This window comes from Canis lupus, chromosome 28, assembly GCF_011100685.1.
Source record: "Canis lupus familiaris isolate Mischka breed German Shepherd chromosome 28, alternate assembly UU_Cfam_GSD_1.0, whole genome shotgun sequence".
Classification (NCBI taxonomy): Eukaryota; Metazoa; Chordata; class Mammalia; order Carnivora; family Canidae; genus Canis; species Canis lupus.
This window is the reverse complement of record NC_049249.1, coordinates 1,836,399-1,855,882: the sequence shown is the minus strand read 5'-3', so window position 1 is coordinate 1,855,882 and position 19,484 is coordinate 1,836,399. Positions and strand designations below refer to the sequence as shown.

At 35.0% G+C, this 19,484-nt stretch overlaps 1 protein-coding gene across 5 annotated transcripts in view; it reads left to right on the top strand.

Moving 5' to 3' along the window:
• PARG (poly(ADP-ribose) glycohydrolase) overlaps positions 1–19,484 on the top strand; it is a 119,121-nt gene that overhangs the window by 54,828 nt on the left and 44,809 nt on the right. For all 5 annotated transcript variants that reach the window (XM_038578079.1, XM_038578078.1, XM_038578077.1 and 2 more), the window contains 3 exons: positions 7,064–7,143; positions 10,925–10,985; positions 15,038–15,113. In XM_038578079.1, coding sequence (XP_038434007.1) covers positions 7,064–7,143; positions 10,925–10,985; positions 15,038–15,113 — 217 coding nt within the window. The remainder of the gene's footprint in view (positions 1–7,063; positions 7,144–10,924; positions 10,986–15,037; positions 15,114–19,484) is intronic.

Below are 19,484 nucleotides of genomic sequence, written 5' to 3'. Positions count from 1 at the left end.
TCTAATTAATAATGCTTTAAAATTAGTGTTTCCATAGCCACTTACAGTTTGTTTCCATGGGATGAGTAGTCAGCTAATGAATGTATCTTGATAGTCCCTCAGATGTCTTAGTTACAAGCTTTCTTAAATTGATTCTTTGACTTGATTATAGACATTTTAAATTTATTTTTTAGATAAAAACTTTGCATTCTCTTACTAAGTTAAGGTTGTAGCAGAGAGCCTCTTCTCCAAAAAAGTTATTTTCAAAATTGTTAGGGATATTTTCAAACATACTAAAAAATAAAGGAAACAATATTATGAACCCATGTTTATTTAGCCAGCTTCAGTACTTACCAGAATCTTTTATTTTGTTCTTTTTTCACTTATCCAACCCCACCTTTTCTTTAAAAAACAAACAAACAAAAACTATTTTGAAACAAATTTCAGGGATCCCTGGGTGGCCCAGCGGTTTAGCGCCTGTCTTTGGCCCAGGGCGCGATCCTGGAGACCCAGGATCGAATCCCACATCGGGCTCCCGGTGCATGGAGCCTGCTCCTCCCTCTGCCTGTGTCTCTGCCTCTCTCTCTCTCTCTGTGTGACTATCATAAATAAATAAAAAATTAAAAAAAAAAACAAAAAACAAATTTCAGATGGTAAATTTCACCCAAGAAAAATTCGGTATTTCAGGACTCCTGGCTGGCTCAATTTATAGAGCATGCCATTTTTGCTCTCTGGATTGTGAGTTTCAGCCCCGTGTTGGGCATAGAGTTTACTTAAAGAGAAAAAAAAAAAAAAGAATTCAGTATTTAAACTCTTCACAAATAACAGTCTGATATCTTAGTTAAATGTTAATAGCCCTTTGCTCAGAAAAGATTAAAGCTCTCTGTGGATAATTACACATATACATTCCTCATCACATAAAACAAGAAAAAGCACATAAAGGGAGCCGATTAAGCATGATTAGAATTAGCAATTATAGGGGCGCCTGGGTGGCTCAGTCGGTTGAGGACTCTTGATTTCAGCTCAGGTTGTGGTCCTGGGATCAAACCCTGCACCCAGCTTCAAGCTCAGCATGTAGTCTCCTTATACCTTTCCCTCTGCTCCTCCCCCTGCTTACACACAGGAGCGTGCTCTTTCTCTCTCTCAAATAAATGAAATCTTTAAAAATAGAATTAGCAAAAAAAAAAAAAAAATAGAATTAGCAATTGTTGGCTTTAATAAGGAATAAAAAGTTATATGTAGAACATGATCTCATTTATGTTAAAATATCTGTATCTGTTAATACACGTCTATGTTCACATCGGAACATGTATGAACATGGAAAATGGACTGACAAAAAAAATGAATAAAAGTATGATTACCATTGGGTAGTGAGATAAATACATTTAATGCTTTTATTTCATCCTTTTCTGTGTTTTTGAAATTGTTTATAATAAGTACATATTACTTTTATAATCAGAAGAAAAGTAGTTACAAGTCAATGATCAGAAATGGAGCAGAAGACAAAGTTAATAAAAAGAGTAGATGATTTTTGTAATTTGATTTTGAGGTTGGAATCCCACAGATTTTTTTCAGTCTTTTTCAAACAACTAGTGTGGGTAGTAGCTTCTTCCTTCCTAATTATAGCCCCATAGACACAGTATCATAACCTCCCCTTCACTGTCCATTCAGCCTGTAAGAGAAACAAATCCACAGGGTCCTCTAAGGACTGGGCACCTGTTACACCAACAGCCTTCTTTTCTCAATAGTAAAATGGACCTCAGGTTTGGAGTGGCTGACAGGTAATAGTCAAGAAGTCTTGAGAAGGCTTAGCTTTTGTGATATCCCATTTCCTGCCACAATTACCAGAACCTGCATTAATTTTAATACATGTGTTAATTTTAAAGCATCATTTTTTTCAGCTAAACATCTGACGGGAATGCTGGCACATCTTAAGAAAGAGCATTTGTCTTTTTCATTGTGCTTGGTCATTTATCCTGAAGTCTGAGCTGGTTGGCTCTGAGTGACAGCATGTTAGGTTTGACAGGAAAAGAGGCTGAGCTATTTTTCTTAATATGGATTTGAACAATATAAGCATTTTATGTAAATAAATGTTGATTTCTTTGCTGGGCATGAGAAATTTTTTGCATAAGAATAATCCTTAATAATAATAATAATAATAATACCTAATATTTATTAAATACTTAACTATGTATGAATCACCATACTGTTATTTTTTACCTAATATTTCAAATTTATAAATTAGGTATTGTTTTTTTCATTTTTCAGTTGAGAAGATGAAGGCTTAGAGAGGATTGATTACTTCACCAAGTTAGCGGTATAATTCGGATTCAAACTCAGAATAAAGTTGGCTTCTAGAATCTGTGTCCCTTAACCATTCTGCTATCTGCCCTCCCTTTGAGTAAACCAGATTAGTACTTCTTACATCATAGCTAATCAGAAACTAGAACTATCCTTGGAAACAATTCTTGATCTGTAAAATGAACCAAAGTCATTCATCAGCCCGGAGTGATCATAAGGGATGACCATAAGGGATTTAAACTCATACTATCTCAATAGCATTTCACCAAATGAGAGTTTAATCTGTTGAAGATTTGAAATTAGGTATATTCTTATATTCTGGCTGATGGATGTTCTTTTGATCACCAGAATGTTGAAAATTAATTAAGGGCAGGTAAAGCCTATGGTAGTCTCCACAATTGATTTAGGGAATCCTAGCAGCCAGGATGTCAGCATTTGGCTGCACTGAGATGGTATGTGTTTAATAAGCCTAAACTAGCAAAAAAGAAAAACAGAAATTATGACTGTACATGATCATTGATGCTGTCTGTTGACAGCTTACTTTGATTCTGTCTACAGAGGTTTCTAGGTAGGGAAGCTTCTGTACTAAGGTTCAGTGAGAGTAAGTGACTTGTCAGCAAAACTGAGACTTGGATACTGTTCTTCTGTTCAAACTTGGTGCTCTTTCATTATATCTTACTTCCACTAGAGCAAAATGCTCTGACCGTGCTCCAGAAATGGAAAACGACCCAAAGTTCCCCTTTTTCATGTGACTTATGAAAGATCAAGTACCTAATTTGATGAGCCATTTGGTAAGCTGATTATGGAGGATTTTGTTGTGGTGGTGTTTTCTTTTTTGCCTAGTTGCTATTTATGGTTATAGTTTCTGGCAGTTGGGAGTTATGTGTGTGTGAGTGTATTTAGCCTCAAAGGGGCTATGGCTAGCTAGTTGATTGAATAATAAAAATGGTTAAGAGTACGTGGTGGGAGGCTGACGTCAACAAATTGAATAAGTCTTCCTGTTTTTATTTATTGTTGTGTTCTTCCAGCCCTGCTTAGTTATGTTAAATATCCTTGACCTTTTCCCCTGCTTGCCTTTCAGGGCCTAAACATCCATATAAAGGCTTCCAATGTGATTAGCATTGATGCTTTTGAGATTGCTTAGAAACTGATGGTCAGAGATTAATTGTGGGTTGCAGCAGTGGTCAGCCCAGGAGGCTTTTACATCTGCCTCTTCCCTGGATTGAAAGTGCTGTTGGGGCCATATGGCAGATTGCTTCACAGAAAAGCCAAAAATGACTTTGTGGCTAGGTTCCAGATTATCATTTGCATCCATTTTAAAGTGGAGGTTATACTGCGTTGAGTTTGATTTACTGTGTACTAATGGGATTAGTCCTTAACTTGAAATCACATGAGGGGACGTGTGTGTGTGACTAGAATTCAATTCCAGTAATATTACCAATATTCTATTCAGGGAAAGATTTTATTAAACTGTGATTTTATTTATACATATGGAAAGGAAAACACGAGTTAATAAGTATCTGACCTTTGATTGCCTTATTTCCTTAAAAATAAAAAGTTTTGTTTAGAATGAAAGTAAAGTTGCCTGAATGGCTTTTTCTGTTTGCTTTTCTCAATACTCTCTAATATTCAGTTAAATGCCAAAAAGTCCATCCTACATGCAGAGGGGTTTTTGTGGTCTATTTTTTTTTTCAAGATTTTATTTATTTATCCATGAGAGACAGAGAGAGAGAGAGAGAGAGAGAGAGAGGCAGAGACACAGGCAGAGGGAGAAGCAGGCTCCATGCCGGGAGCCTGATGTGGGACAGAGAGAGAGAGAGAGAGAGAGAGAGAGGCAGAGACACAGGCAGAGGGAGAAGCAGGCTCCATGCCGGGAGCCTGATGTGGGACTCAACCCGGGGTCTCCAGGATCACACCCTGGGCTGAAGGTGTTGCTAAACCGCTGAGCCACCTGGGCTGCCCTGTGGTCTAGTTTAAGTGCAGGCACATATACATGCCTGCTGACTCAAAAAGGCCTTCAAATACAAACCACAGGCAGTAGTTGAAAACCTAAATTTAAAAAAAATAGATGTTGAGAAGTTAAAAAATCAGATGGTGCTTGATTATTATAAAAAGGTCTCATTCTCTCTGAGTCTCTGTCTCTCTGGGTGCATTTCTGTCTCTTCCTTCCCTCTGTCCAGCCCCATCTCTCTTAGTCCCTTTGTCTCTGCCCTCTGAGACTCATCTTTTTGTGTTCCTCTTTTCTTGAACTCCTTTCGCAGTCTCTTTGTCTCCCTCCTCCCCCTAGATACTGTCTTCTTAGATATTATGTCTCTCTTGTGACTTTCACTCATGTGATTTGCCAGTGTTTTTATGTTATTTTCACTTGTTTTAATATCAGGATAATTTATTTTATTTGGGTGGCTATGCATAGTACTTTCAGACTTCACTGTTGTGGAATTTTAGATTTCATGCAAGGGTTTCAAACCTGCTTCATCTTCCTTGACTTTCTACCTCCTTGTCTCTCCTTCCTTCCACCTCACTTGGCACTTCCTGCTCCATCAGGAAAATGGGAAAGCATATTTGGTTACATAGTGATTTGAAATTAGCACAACAAATTAACAATACATTGCGATTTTGCTTGACTTTGTACCTATACAGTTAGGACCTACAAGATTAACAATGGGTGCTCATTTGTAGTGTGTGATAGTTACTGCCATATAATCTTCCAAGAAAGTCAATATTGGTAGGGTAATAAAATCTGTAGTCCCAAAAGGCTCTTAGGTTTACTAATTTGTCATCGTGGTTATGAAATATGTGAACTTAAGTGCAATTTTACAAACAACTGACCACAAATGGAAGCTAGGGACACTTTTTATGTTTGGGAGAATTATTTCTTAAGGACAACAGCCATTTTTTTCCCTTACTACACAACAGTTCTGTGGAAGAGGAACTTTAATTGTGTTATGTAGTACATCAGTTCATCTCTAAGAAAAGATGGTGGCTGCCTTTATATTTATACTGTTTCTCTCTACCAAGTAGTAAACCTGGAAAGGGATTTTGCAATGGTTCCCAAGACATTAATTTAGTAAATTATATTTATTTGATACTGGATGTTTAATTAAACTGCCAAGTGCCTTCTTCATTTTGACTATCATTTTGATTTAAATAAACTCCATCCTGGTTGACAGGATAGATAGAAGAAACCAAGCTAAAACCTGTACTCTCAAAGATCCTTTCTTTTAGCAGGCAGCTGGATTTTAGGAGTATTTGTGATAAACATTTTAGATAAGTATGTTCTTTTAGATGACTAAAAATTATCACACAGTCTTCTTTTTTTTTCTTTTTTCTTCTTTCTTTCTTTTCTTTTCTTTCTTTCTTTCTTTCTTTCTTTCTTTCTTTCTTTCTTTCTTTCTTTCTTTCTTTTTCTTTCTTTTTTTTTTTTAGAGAGAGAGGAGGTCGAAGAGGCAGGGTGGGCAAAGGGAGAGAAAATCTTAAGCAGACTCTATGCCCAGTGTGGAGCCAACTCAGAGCTTGGTCTCACAACCCTGAGATCATGACCTGAGCCAAAATCAAGAGTCAGATGCTTAACCAACTGAGCCACCCAGGCACCCCCATACAGACACTCAAACTATTTTTAAAAATCAGTTCAATTTTACCTTTTTTTTAAAAATCAGTTCGATTTTAAATTTGTTTAAAATACTTTTCTGACATTAGTATTCTTCTCAGGAAATAAATATTCACACAAATCGTTTTCTCAGAAAATGACCCTGAATATAGAATTTCAGATCATCAAAAACAGGATCATTTGATATCTACATTTACTTCCCTTTTCCTAATTCATTTCAATTTGCCAATAGGATTTTCTTATGGAATTAACTCTTCCCTCTCTGCATAGTTACATAAGCTTGCTTTTCTAATCATGAAAACTTTTACCCATTTTGGCACTTATTAAAAAGAACTTTTACTTGAAGGGTTTCTGGTTGTAATGCCAGAGCATATGACTAGAGGCAGATAAATAATACCTCATCATTTATAGCTGCAGAATTTCTTTATAATTTTCAAATGCCTTTGGAGAGCTAGATCTCATGCCCAAAGCATGTTTTTATGTTTGAAATCTTTTAGCAAACTCCTTATTTAGGTCATATGCTTCCAAAGCCCTGCTTTTCTTTCCTCAGGATAAATTGCATTATGTGTTACCGTTAACAATGCTATGTCATTTTGAAGAAGACTAAGTAGTGCAAGTCCAGGTTTCTGGAAACTAAATGAAGGCACTGTTTTGGTTACTGTGCAAAGTGTGTATCTGTTTAACTACCAAAGATTGGTCCGTGCCCAAATACTTTGTCATACCTGCTTGTTATTGTCATAACTGCCCACTACCCTCCGTCCCCCAGTATAATCGTGTGGATTTTTTTCAGGGACTATTTTTGTTCAGCCATTTAACTACCCAGTAATATTATGAATTATTAGTATTTTCCATTGGGAAAATGATTGAGCATTAACTCGCCAGCCTAATTGACTTTGGAGGACCAGATGGTGCATTTTCCCTGGAGGAAGATAGAGGGGAGAAATGTGGTTGTTAGAGAGTGCCATCTGACTCAAACAACTTCTAAGAAGCCTGGTTCTAGTTGGTTTTAGTCCTCTCCAGATGCCGTTCGAACCCAGTTTTCCAGGTCTCTGTTATTATAGAATTGCCTTCCCTTGATAGCAATATATCGTTGCTAAATATATTTTATTGCCTTAATGTCAGTCATTAAGGCATTTTAAACCCCTTTTTTATTTTCTTTATTTTGTTTTTCTTCAGGTTGTTCGAAGGACGTTCATCAAGAAAACCAGAGAAGCTTAAAACACTCTTCTGCTACTTTAGAAGAGTCACGGAGAAAAGTAAATTCCTTTCATTCTTAATATAATTTTTATCACTAATTGGGATGGTTCAGATCAAGTGTCAGGTCAGAAACATTTTGTGTTCAAAGTACATCTTCCTGCCCAAACCAAATAATTCAGTATTATAATCTAGATTTTATGCATGTTATATACATTAAATGTGTGCTATAAATACATATGAGTTGTATATACTCTGAAATTAGATCAGCAGAACATACTTTAATAGGTTTTCATGAGTGAAAAACAGTAAATTAATACTCTGAAAAGAAGGTATATTGTCCAGGAAATATGTTTTGGGTGTTCTTTATTTTAAGAAGCATTGACTACTAACAGTTTATTTGCGGAGGACAGCCAGTTTGTTGCCTTCCTACCATCCTTCTCTTTTGTAGCCCCTTTACACACTTTGTAGAGTTCTTATGAAATAGTGTTATACTTAGTGTTTACAAGTTTGTCTTTTTTCTTTTGGACCTTGACCATACTGTTTTCCCAGAGACTAATTGTAACACCTGAGGCAGTGGTAGTAGAGGTCTAACCAGGGCTAGAAATTACCAGCTAATAATAATAGATTGGTACTGCTACTCCTACCCTAAGAGCTGGGTGCCCACAGACAAGCTTCTTAACACTTTCAAGCCTCAGTATCCTCATCAGTAAAATAAGAGAATAATGACCAACTACCTCATAGGATAGTTGTAAATGTTAAGGGAGAAGTTACACGAGTGGCCTTTCCTCCAAGTCAATTTATAAGGGAAACCAGAACTTCTTAAAGTTTGCTTTTGCTAAATAGAGCAGATCAACTCTGGTCAAGTGAAATGAATTCCTTTCAATTCTGATCATTCAGGTTGTCAGATTGTCTTAAGTACATCATTGGTTCATTCTAAGGTCAGTTTTCTGATAGTCTTCCTTTAGTGTGTAATCTCACATTACACTTGGCATTTTTTTCCTTTTGAAGTTATTGGCATTGAACATTGTTCAGAGTTTTGGAAAGAAGTCTGTTATCAGAATTTTGATATTTAACAGAAAAACCATGCTTCTTTGATAGAGGGCTACTTACTTGTTAGCTTATTTATTTTTACTTTTGTTTTCTATACTGAATGAAATAATAAAGGAAATGAAGTCTCATTTGAGTTTATGAGACATAAAGCCAAATTAGGATTTGTAATAATTTGTTGGAAAAATTAGAATTTTTTTTTTTTTGCTACCTTAAATTTGCTTTGCTAAATAGGATGAATTCTGTTATTATACCTAAGTAATTCAGAGCTTACTTTTCTGTCCTTGGAGTCTTAGTTCTCTAAGAGCTAACTTGCTTAAGTTTTAGGATTTTGTTTACTTTGAGGGAAAATGTTAATGTTTTGTTTATTCTTTTTTTTTTCTTTTTTTTTGTTTTGTTTTGTTTTTTCAACTAAAAATTTATAAACCATCATAAATACTAGGAATTAGGCTGAAAAAAAATATAACTAGACATTTTATTTTCTGGCTTTTTCATTGTACATGGTAATTTAGTTCATTATGAAATATAATGACACATGTTATAAGTTTTTAGGATGTAAAGTTACAGGCTTAAAGAGGAAATAGTGGAATAAAAGACATTAACAAGCTAATGATGAATTTATATAGAAAGTCTAAAGTCTACTTAATAGAAACTACAGAAACCTATTTAAACCATATTACATCAAATCCAGGACATTGTAGAGTGTAAAAAGTGTCATTATGTTATATACTGCAAAGAAGGAAAAAACACTCAGGTTGAAGGATTTTAGGAGACCTCTTTTACATAGCTGATATACCAGAGGTCTGTACCTTCAGTCTAAGGACAGATGAGAAATTAACCTGGCTCTGCAAAAAAGGGACAAAAAAGAAACTGCAAGTGTCAATCTTGGCACTGGCTAGAGAAGATACAAAAAATCTCCTCTGAGAATTTGAACCACTAGCCTCAAGTTTGGAGTCTAAAGTCCTATTACCAGTGTGATCCACAAAAGCCTGCAACAGTGGATTTAATTCACAATGATCTCAGGTTGGTGGTGCTCCCAGATGACTGCAGAAGCAGATGCACATCTCTGGAAAAATTCAACGTTAATTTAGACTAGTGGCAATAGCTAGATACCTTCCATTATGAAAGATGTATTCCAGTTTCAGAGGCTTATTACCACATGAAAAAAAAATGTGCCTTTTAGAATTGATAAAATGATAAAATGTAATTCCATCAAGACCAACTTTTCGATGTTGTCAAATGTCTTTATTTTGTATTTTTAATGAGGATCTTGAGGTTGATTTTTAAGGGCTTTTTGAATTATTTTTAGTATAGTTTTAGATAAAATACTTATAGATGGAGTATTTAAAAATTGATAATTCATATGCAGCACATATTGTGATTTTATTAAGGGAAATATTTGATTAACCAAAATAAAATAGTCTATTCTAGTATAAAAGTTACCTTTTTATGGAAGAAAGGCAATAAGAATGCCCTCAAGTTCTTTTTGTTTTAATTATATCTAAAGAGCCATGTTCTGTCTTTTTTCTAGCTTTGCTAGTGATATTCATTTATGAATTTCTTTTGGGATCTCCTAGTATATATGAAAGACATTTAATATTCCTACTAATCTGTTAATTTGCTGAATGATGATACTGACATTAGTTTCTTATTAATAGAATTGCTTCTCTGGTGTTTGAATTGTTTAATCTCTTGTGAGTTTTATATATGTTATCCTTTTGCCTTAGAGAAATTTCTTAAGGAAATCTTAAGAATATTTTATAACCCATATTAACAAAATCCATCCATTAATGTTCTACTGTAATTCTTCCATACTATTTTTTGAGTTGTTACTACTTGTGACTGAGAGCGGAGAAATGTGGAATCATCCAGAAAAATGAAATGATTGTCAGGCTTTCAATGGGACTCTACCAGCATTATCACTAATAGTTTCTGACATATCTCTTTGCTTAAGAGCTTTTTGCTTTCTTTCTTTCTTTTTTTTTTTTTTTTTTAAACAGAAGTGGCCTGGCCTTTTTAGTTTGTTCTTTGATTTGAATCAAATTACTTTTGGCCTGCTGATTTATTTGTTGCTTTTGCCCCTAATTAGAAAAAAAAAAAAAAAAAAAAAAGTAAATCTAACAAAAAAGGATCACATTCCTCTAAAACATACTGCATTTTGATCCCCTTATATCTACTCCTCCTTAAAAACTATGTCATCTTTCTTTTCTAACCTCTTAGAGCACAGTGATTCTTCCTTCCAGCTAAGATGACTTGTAAGTAGAACAATTGCATATCATCTAAGCCCTGGATTTAGCTTTGTCGACTCCAAAGGGCCTGTCAACAATTTTCTTTTTTAATGACAGACATTTTATTTTATTATAAAACATATAAATGTGTATATATTCACCAGTCTTTAGATGTAAGTTTAAGGCCTTTCTCAGAGAAGGAGTAAACATTAAAATTCAAATTCAAATTTGTCTTTATTGTATAAGCTACACTCATTAATGCACCCCTTTTTTTGGTTGAGTTTTTACAAATGTATTCAGTTTAGAAAACTTAACCAATAAGTACCATTGTGCTGTTGTTTGTATAGTTTTGTTTTAGTGAGGGCTTACTATTTTATAAAAAAAGAGTTCCTACTGTAAGGATAATACTGTTTTAAATCGGTTTTCTGTTGTATTCCAATACTAAACTTGATATTTTCCAATTAGTTTTATAACCATTGTTAGATCTATTATTTTACCGAATGTATATAATCTTTCCAAAATCAAAACTTCCTTTGGGTTTCTTTTTCTTTTATTGCTTTTGTAGAACCTACTGGCTTGGTGACATTTACAAGACAGAGTCTTGAAGATTTTCCAGAGTGGGAAAGGTAATAGTAATAAAAATAATCGGGAATCTTAGAAGGGCTCTTTTACTGTACTAGGATTCTATTTTGCAACTCCTGGAAAGATGGTTTCCCAGACTCTTAATTGCTAGGGAATTTCCTATAAATGATCCATTGATAGCTCTCATTTTGAGCTCTCATTGTTGGAAAGGTCATGCTGTATGATTCAAAGTCTGCAAGCCTTTGACTTCTACTCTTTGCCTTAGTTTTTTTCTTCTGAAACAAAGTCCTGTTTAGAATTAAGGAGTTTTGTGTGAAGACACTACTATTAACTGGAACACCAATATTTAATATTCATCCTTATACTCCTCTTGGTTAGCATGTTTGTATTTTATGGCTTTTCATTCTGGAGGACAAGATGGAGGAAAATTTTTTTTGTTAATCTAAAGTGTTAATAGTAATTTTCTAGAATTTGTCTGAGTGACCAGAATTTTGAAGTTTGACTGTTCATGTGTACTATTGGCAGATTTCGTGGAAGTTGCTAATTTACTGAGGTTTTTTCCTTATTATTTATCTGCAAATAACTGAGAAGAATAGTAACCAATCTGAGTTCATGCAGATTTGTAAATTCCTTCATGCCCTGAACTAGTTAATACATTTCCTAATCCAGAGCAGATCCCCAAAGCACTTAAGAATAGATCAACTTTTTCATCGCATATGAGAACATGATCAAATGTACTGTGCATATTTGTGTATGCATTCATGTTAAGTCTTATTTTTACTTTCTCTTAATTTTTATTTACGGGAGTTAACTTGAGGAAGCACATCTACTTAGGTGGCTTTCCTGTGGTGTTTTTTTATCCATCAAAGATGTTCGCGAGGAGAAAGAAAAACTTACTTTAGGAGGCTAACTGCATGGCTGAGATGATTATCAGTAGAAGGAAGTAGGTAAAAGATTAAACAACTGGAATATAAAAACAAAAACAAAATTGAGTAGAAAGGAAGGGAACATGTATAGCAGTTTGGACTCTTGGCATATTAGAGATGAAAGGGACCCCAGGAAATCATCTGCTCTAACTGTATCCTAAAAATATCAATCAACTCTATAATACCTGTGATAGGTGACAGACAGCTTCAGTAATGGGAAATGCACCATTTCACCTCAATGTAGAAGATCAAGATATTCCCCTTAACTTTGATAGGCACAATTTAACTTGGTAACTTTTCTAACTTGTTTTATTTTATTGACTTCTGTTCTGTTCTGTTTTAGTGCTTCATAAGTTGGAGAATGTAATTAATCAATTTCTCAGACCCACAGAACCAGAACATGCATTCACTTAAAGAGGGAGGATAAAGAAGAGATGAAAATTGTTGGTGTTCCCAAGAGTATGGGGCTAAATGGGTGCCAGGAAGTTAGAGGTTTTTCTGATTTCCAAGTTTCTGCCATGTTACAGTTAACCCAGTGATTATCAGCAAATATCTTAGCTAGGCTTAGTTAATCACAGAGATTCATTATCGTCTGTGTCTTTGATTATGACTGGTATGAAAGATTTGCTGGAGCCAAAAGGGGAGACCTATCAAGAAGGTGGAGGATACTTTAAGAAAGCTGTCTAGCAATTTCATAATTTTATTGAGTATTATACTGTATGTTGACAGCTTTAGTTAGGAAGAATAGTTGAAGAACAGATGAGATTTCTGTTTTGAAGTCCTGAATGACAAACTAGAGATTTCTGGATCATGCTTCTTTATCTTTTCAGTAGTGTCCTCATGGGTGGTCTCCCTTAGCATAAAATGGCTAGGAAAGTAGGATCAAAAAACAAACAAACAAAAAGAAGTTAAAAAAAATCCAACTTGTGTCATAACTTTCTATAAGAGATTTTGAAAGTAATTTTTCTAAAGGTAAAGCATGTTAAGTCTTTAACTTCAAATTCTTGATGCTTTATTGCTTGGGCAGGTTACTTAAATGTTTTCTGTGCATTGTTTTCCCATCTGTTAAAAAGAGATAGTAGTAATAGGGTTGTTGTGAGGGTTACATGAGTTAATGCAAATGAAGCTTTTAGAACATATACTGAATTGCCTTCTGTTTAAGGCTGTCAGTCTATTGGACAGGAGTTTCTCCAGAAAGGTATTTGGACTTACTGAAATTAGGAAGAAAGTAAATCCCAATAAGGTAAATAGCGCTTCCCCAGTTAAATTGTTTTAAAAAATATATAATTGGGTCACCTGGGTGGCTCAGTCAGCTAAGTATCTGCCTTAGCCTCAGGTCATGATCTCAAAAGTGCTGGGATCTAGCCCTGTATCAGGCTCTGCTCAGCAGGGGATCTGCTTCTCCCTCTCTCACTCTGTGTGCACACTCTCTCTTTCAAACGAATAAATAAAATCTTTAAAAATGTGTATATATATATATATATATATGTATATATAATTGTTTTAAAAAATATATAATTCCCTCCCCAAAAATGAATGCAACCCTTATATAAGTTAGGTATTTGGATCTCATCTGTTATATTTTATTATAATTTATATTTTTTATTAAATAAGTAATCGGGAAAAATCTATTACTGAAAAATGCCCTCACCAAATACTGTTAATAAAATGGAATTGGTTTTTAAATATAATGAAAGCCAGGTAAACACTGTAAGGGAGGAAAAACTTTTTTCTCAAACCAGTCAGGATCTGAAAATTAAAAGGACAAAGACTGATTAACAGGAGACAAACACAAACTTATTATTTTTTTAAGATTTTATTTATTTATTCATGAGAGACACAGAAAGAGAGAGGCATAGACATAGGCAGAGGGAGAAGCTGGCTCCATGCAGGAAGGCCGATGTGAGATTCAATCCTGGGACTCCAGGATTACACCCTGAGCCGAAGGCAGATGCCCTTAACCGCTGAGCCGCCCAGGCGTCCCAGCACACAGATTTATTTGATGTAAATTTTACATGTCACAGGAGCCTTCTTAAGGAAATGAAGGCCCAAAGAAATAGACCCACATACTTTTATGTCAGATTCAGTGAAGAGTGGACATCTTTGTGGAATATGACAGATTAAGAAGTATGAGGTAATTGTAGTTATCGGGGAAAAACTTAGCAAGGCCTGTTTGTTAGAATTCTTGGCATCCTTTCTTCTTCAGAGATAGGAATATTCCTTTCCTCCAAATACAGAGTGGACACCTTGCACATGAGGGTCTTATTACATGTAGGGAAGAACTGTGCGGAGGGGAGGAGGTCATAGTGACCCTGCTGCTTCTGCCGTTTTCTCAAACTTAATTAATCTTAAGGTATTTGATATCCCATGGTGCCACATTTTGCGGTAGCACGTTAGTGACCATGGTATATGAAAGCGAAAGAAAATAATTGTGACTTAACAGGTACTAGATTAATTCATCAGTTTTATTAACATAAAAGTACCATAGATCAGATTTCTGTGGCCTGTATTTTCATCAAGATATTACCACCACATACACTCATACACTCATTTTTATCAAACTACTGAAAATAGACCCCATCTCAATATCATATATGATTTATTGCCAAAGTTTTTTTTTATTTTTCTTCAGGTTGCCAACTGTAGGATAACAATAAAATTGCATAGATCTTAATTTTGTTTTTATATTTTGAGACTTTTTCAACTTTTTTTAAAAAGATTTTATTTATTCATAGAGATGCAGAGAGAGAGAGAGAGAGAAAGAAAGAGAGAGGCAGAGACACAGGCAGAGGGAGAAGCAGGCTCCATGCAGAGAGCCTGATGTGGGACTCGATCCAGGGTCTCTAGATCACACCCTGGGCTGCAGGCGGCGCTAAACCGCTGCGCCACCGGGGCTGCCCGACTTTTTCAACTCTTGAAGAGAAATATTTTGTAGAAAAAAATATGGATTTCAAAACAGCATGTTATCTCATTTTAATTTAAATATGTATGTTTAGTATTTGAATAAGAAAAAGTTTGGGAGAATCTATATCAAAAACGTTAACCAGGCATATGTTTCTGGCTTTTAAGATTCGTAATGGTTTTAATATTTCTTCTGTAGTTATGTATATTTTCCACATTTTTCCTTAGTGAAGTTCATTGAAAGTAAAGGATTATCTTTTAAATTGTAGATGTGAAAAACCCCTGACTCGATTGCATGTCACTTATGAAGGTACCATAGAAGGAAATGGTCAAGGCATGCTACAGGTAGGTGAATCACAACAGAGTGCTGTTTGGGACTTACTCTTGTCAAGCTTCTGACAGCAAAGGAAGTTTGAAAACCTGTTTATTTCTCTCCTAAACTGATTTAATGCAAAGAAGCATGATAGCAGAATGGAGAAAAACGCCAAACAGATCATTTTGACAGTCTTGGTAATACTGTTATTTGCCAGTGTATGCTGTTTCTTAACGTGCGCCTCTTTAAAAAGCCTTTGACGGAAAATTTTAAGATCTGGGCAACATCAGGTTTCTTAGTTCAGACATTGATTGTAGATTGACAGTGGAGGAAGTTCCCTGGGTATGGTCTTGACAGCTATCACCAAGCAGTTTTGTTCTTTTTCTTTAAAGGCTCTTTCTCTGCTCCAAATGATGACCAGCTTGAAATGTTTTTCTGCCACCAACCTTGTATAGGTCTTAGGAGGCAGATGTCTAAAAGATTGATAAGAAAGTCCTCTCTCCCATATATAACAGCTTTAGGCACATGAGCCAACTCTGCTTGGTGTCCTTTACCTGTTTCAGAGCAGGTAATTTTGTCCATGTCTTGATCTTTGTTATTAATCTGTGTTACTACCTTTATTTTAAATATATATATTTTTGGAAAAAGGAGTTAACAAATAAAACACCCTATGTATCTAGCTAAATTGTTGTGGCACTTAACCTGAATACATGCTTTTCTTTTTCTTTATACTGATTTCTTTGAAAAATCACTAATCAGAGACAAAATGTAGTGATTTGTGTTCTTATCCAGTTTATAAGAGCATTGTAATCTCAGTTTTCTTTGAAAGATGTTGTATATCATTTCACTTATACTGGAAATTGCTGATTTTTCTTCTTAGATCCTTATTTGATGCTTATATTGGGTCAGAAGCTAAATCAGTTTCCTGAGATTGGACTAACTGTTTGAATAACTATGTATACTGTAAAATAACTAGACTGACTTGCGTTTGGCTAGTTATTATATATTTATGCTCTCAGTGCTTAATGAAACAGATTCTTTTTAGAATGGCCTCTTAAAAGACATATTTAAAATCTTCAAAGGGGCAAACCATGTTTTGTTTTAAATCATTCTCTCTCACTAATTTTTTGAGATTATAAACATTTAGATACTGGATTAACATGTGGTACTTAAATTTTTTTTTTCTTAAATTTTTTTAAATTTGTATTTAATCATTACTTTTTCTTAAATAAACAGTAATTTTGAAATATGCTTAAAATCTGTTCTAAATGAATGTTACTTTTTTCCCCACATTTCTATCTTGATGACGTTCTTTTCTACATTAAAGTCTTAGATTAACTGAGGGAGTCTTAATACACGTGAAATAAACAAAGCTACTGCTAGTTAGCACCACAGGAATGCTGACCTTTCATCACAATACAATCAGCAAGTAATTATTTAGCAACATTCAAGATTGAGATTCTTCCCACTTTTCTGGAATATATTATAGACGAAATGTGAAACCTCAATAGATTAAAAGAATACCATAAAGGCTTCTATTAATTATTCTCCCTATCCATGCCACGTATCCCCAGGAGATCGGGGAATATTATATTGCAGTATTACAAAGCTCCTTGTGTAGCATATAAATTACATTATGCTGAATGGCAACAACAAAACCTCTCTAAGGATTGTTACCATTTCTCCTTTTCGTAAAGTTATAATTCAGAAACTGAGCAATCTGAACAAGTAGCTTTAAAGTAAAGTAAGTTGAAAATGGCTAAAAATATAGAAGCCCTCATATGCTTGTTTTCATATGCTAGAACAGGTTTCTTACCTGTAATAGAGAGCCTTTTATTAAGAACTTTTTAAAGTAGTAGACAGTTTTTTCTAAAAGACCCCTGCCTCCAGAGGCGTATTGAGTTTAGTATAATGTATTTATTTCTATGCATACCTTTCAAATAATAAATTTTGGCCTTTTATTCAAAGAATGAATAATAGTATGCACATTGAATATATTTCATTTATCATTACCAAGTTGTACATAAGTTGGATAGAACTTACCTTTTTATTTTAGTTGTGTACCATGTTCCAGTAAAAATTAAGTTTCATTGATCTTAAACCTTGTTTGTTTCTCATTTGTGTTCACAATACTGTTATGCTTAGCTAATCTTTTGATTTTCAAGTGCTGTCCATTTTGATTTTTTGCTAGGTCTCTCATTCCTTCACTTTTTCCCCCACTGACCTGTTTGAGGCCCTAGTAGTTCTTCTCTGAACTATACAATAGTCACCTAACCAGACTCTGTGCTTTCAGTTTTACTCCTCTCCAACTCATTCTTTCAACTCTAGCCTAAATTATCGTTCTAAAACACAGGTCTAGTTGTAACTTTTCTTTTTAGAATTCCAAGAACCTTCAAAATTAAGTAAAACTTTCCTTGACCCCAGAATACCTCATCAGCAACTATAATCCTTTACATACTCTACATTGCAGACAGGCATGAGGTATCTACCTACCACTGTCTTTCATATAGCTCTGCACAGTTGTTGTTTTTTTTTGCCATGTCCTTGTGCAGTTATTTCCTCTGCCTGAATGTCAGCAAAATCTTAAATGAATGCCATGTCCCGTTGCTCCAGTTTTAGTTAATTGTATTATTTGGGAATGATCTAATACATTCTAGTGGGTTATTTAATAATCATCTTATTCTGCTTATGTGCTGGGATCTCAAGATTACAGATGCTGTGAAGTCAAGGCTCACTTCATATTCATCTTTGTATCACATGGTTCTCAGCACAATATTCAGTTGATCTTTGTTGAACATTTTAAGCCATGAATCACCCAGTGCATAATGAACTTATATATTGTAAGCAACTAATTCTAATCAATGGACTAGGTTAGCCAAAATTCTTTTTCTTTTTTTCTTTTTTTTTTAAGATTTTACTTATTTATTCATGAGAGACACAGAAAGAGAGGCAGAGACACAGACAGAGAAACAGGCTCCTCACAGGGAGCCCGATATGGGACTCAATCCCCAGACCGGGATCATGCCCCTGAGCCAAAGGCAGATGCTCAACTGCTGAACTACCCCCAGGCATCCCTAAAATTATTTTTCTATATCTACTAAAGAGTTACTCTTTTTTAAATTTATTTATTTATTTATTTATTTTTTTTTTTAAGATTTTATTTATCTATTCATGAGAGACACAGAGAGAGAGAAAGAGGCAGAGACACAGGCAGAGGGAGAAGCAGGCTCCATGCAGGAAGCCTGATGTGGAACTTGATCCCGGGTCTCTAGGATCAGGCCCTGGGCTGAAGGCGGCGCTAAACCGCTAAGCCACTCGGGCTGCCCGAGTTACTCTTTTTTTAAATGTGATTTAGTATGCCAGAGTATAAAATATATATGATTCTCTGTGATAACTCATTTCAAGAACTTGTCCAGTCATATATTCAGTGTTTTTGAAGTTCTTCTCTAATGAAAGAAGACTATATCAAAAGATTCGTATTCTTGTTTTACTCTTCTGTAAAATACGCCTCAAATTACCATTTAGTATCATAATTGCTTTAGAGAACACAAGTTTTAAGGAATCTTGTATTTGACAATAGTCTGAAAGTATATGTAAAATAATAGAAAAAAATATATATTAGTCTCTGCCCCTGGTTCTTTGCACAGAGGTCCTAAAACCCTTGTAATATCCTAACTGATAGGTGTACTGGGAGCATCTTTTGTTTTAATATTTGGTCTTTGACCCTGATTCCTGAAACAGAGCTCCTAAATTCCTTGGAATTTCCTAGGTTACAGGAATGTTTTATTCTGATGAGATGACTCTTGGTGGAGTTCCTGCATAGCTTCAGGATGGGGACTGATCACCAAAAGGATTGAGCCATGATTAGAGGTTTGGAACTTTCTACCATAATCCCCAACTTCTGAGAAAGGGAGAGGGACTGAAAACTGTGTTAATGATTGATCATCCTTAAGTGATGAAGCTTCTACAAAACCTCAAAAGTGCAGGATTCAGAGAGCTTCCAGGTTGGTGAGCATGTGGAAGTGTTAAGAAAGTGCCTTGTCCAGAAAGGTGTGGAAGCTCTATACCTCTTCCTACTTACCATGCCCTATATATCACTTCATTTGTTTGTTCATCTATATCCTTTATTATATCCTTTTTAAGAAATCAGTAAACTTAAGTGTTACCCTGAGTTTTGTGAGCTGTTCTATCAAGCCACAGGAGCAGGTCATAGGAATTTCAACTTATAGCTGGTCAACTAGAAGTATAGTTGACAATTTGGGACTTGCAGTTGCTGACTGAAGTGGGACAGTCTTGTGGGACTGAATCCTTAGCCTGTGGGATCTGATGCGAATTCCCGGTAGATAGTGTCAGAGCTGAATTGAATTATATATAGGACACCCACCTGGTGTTTCAGAATTGCT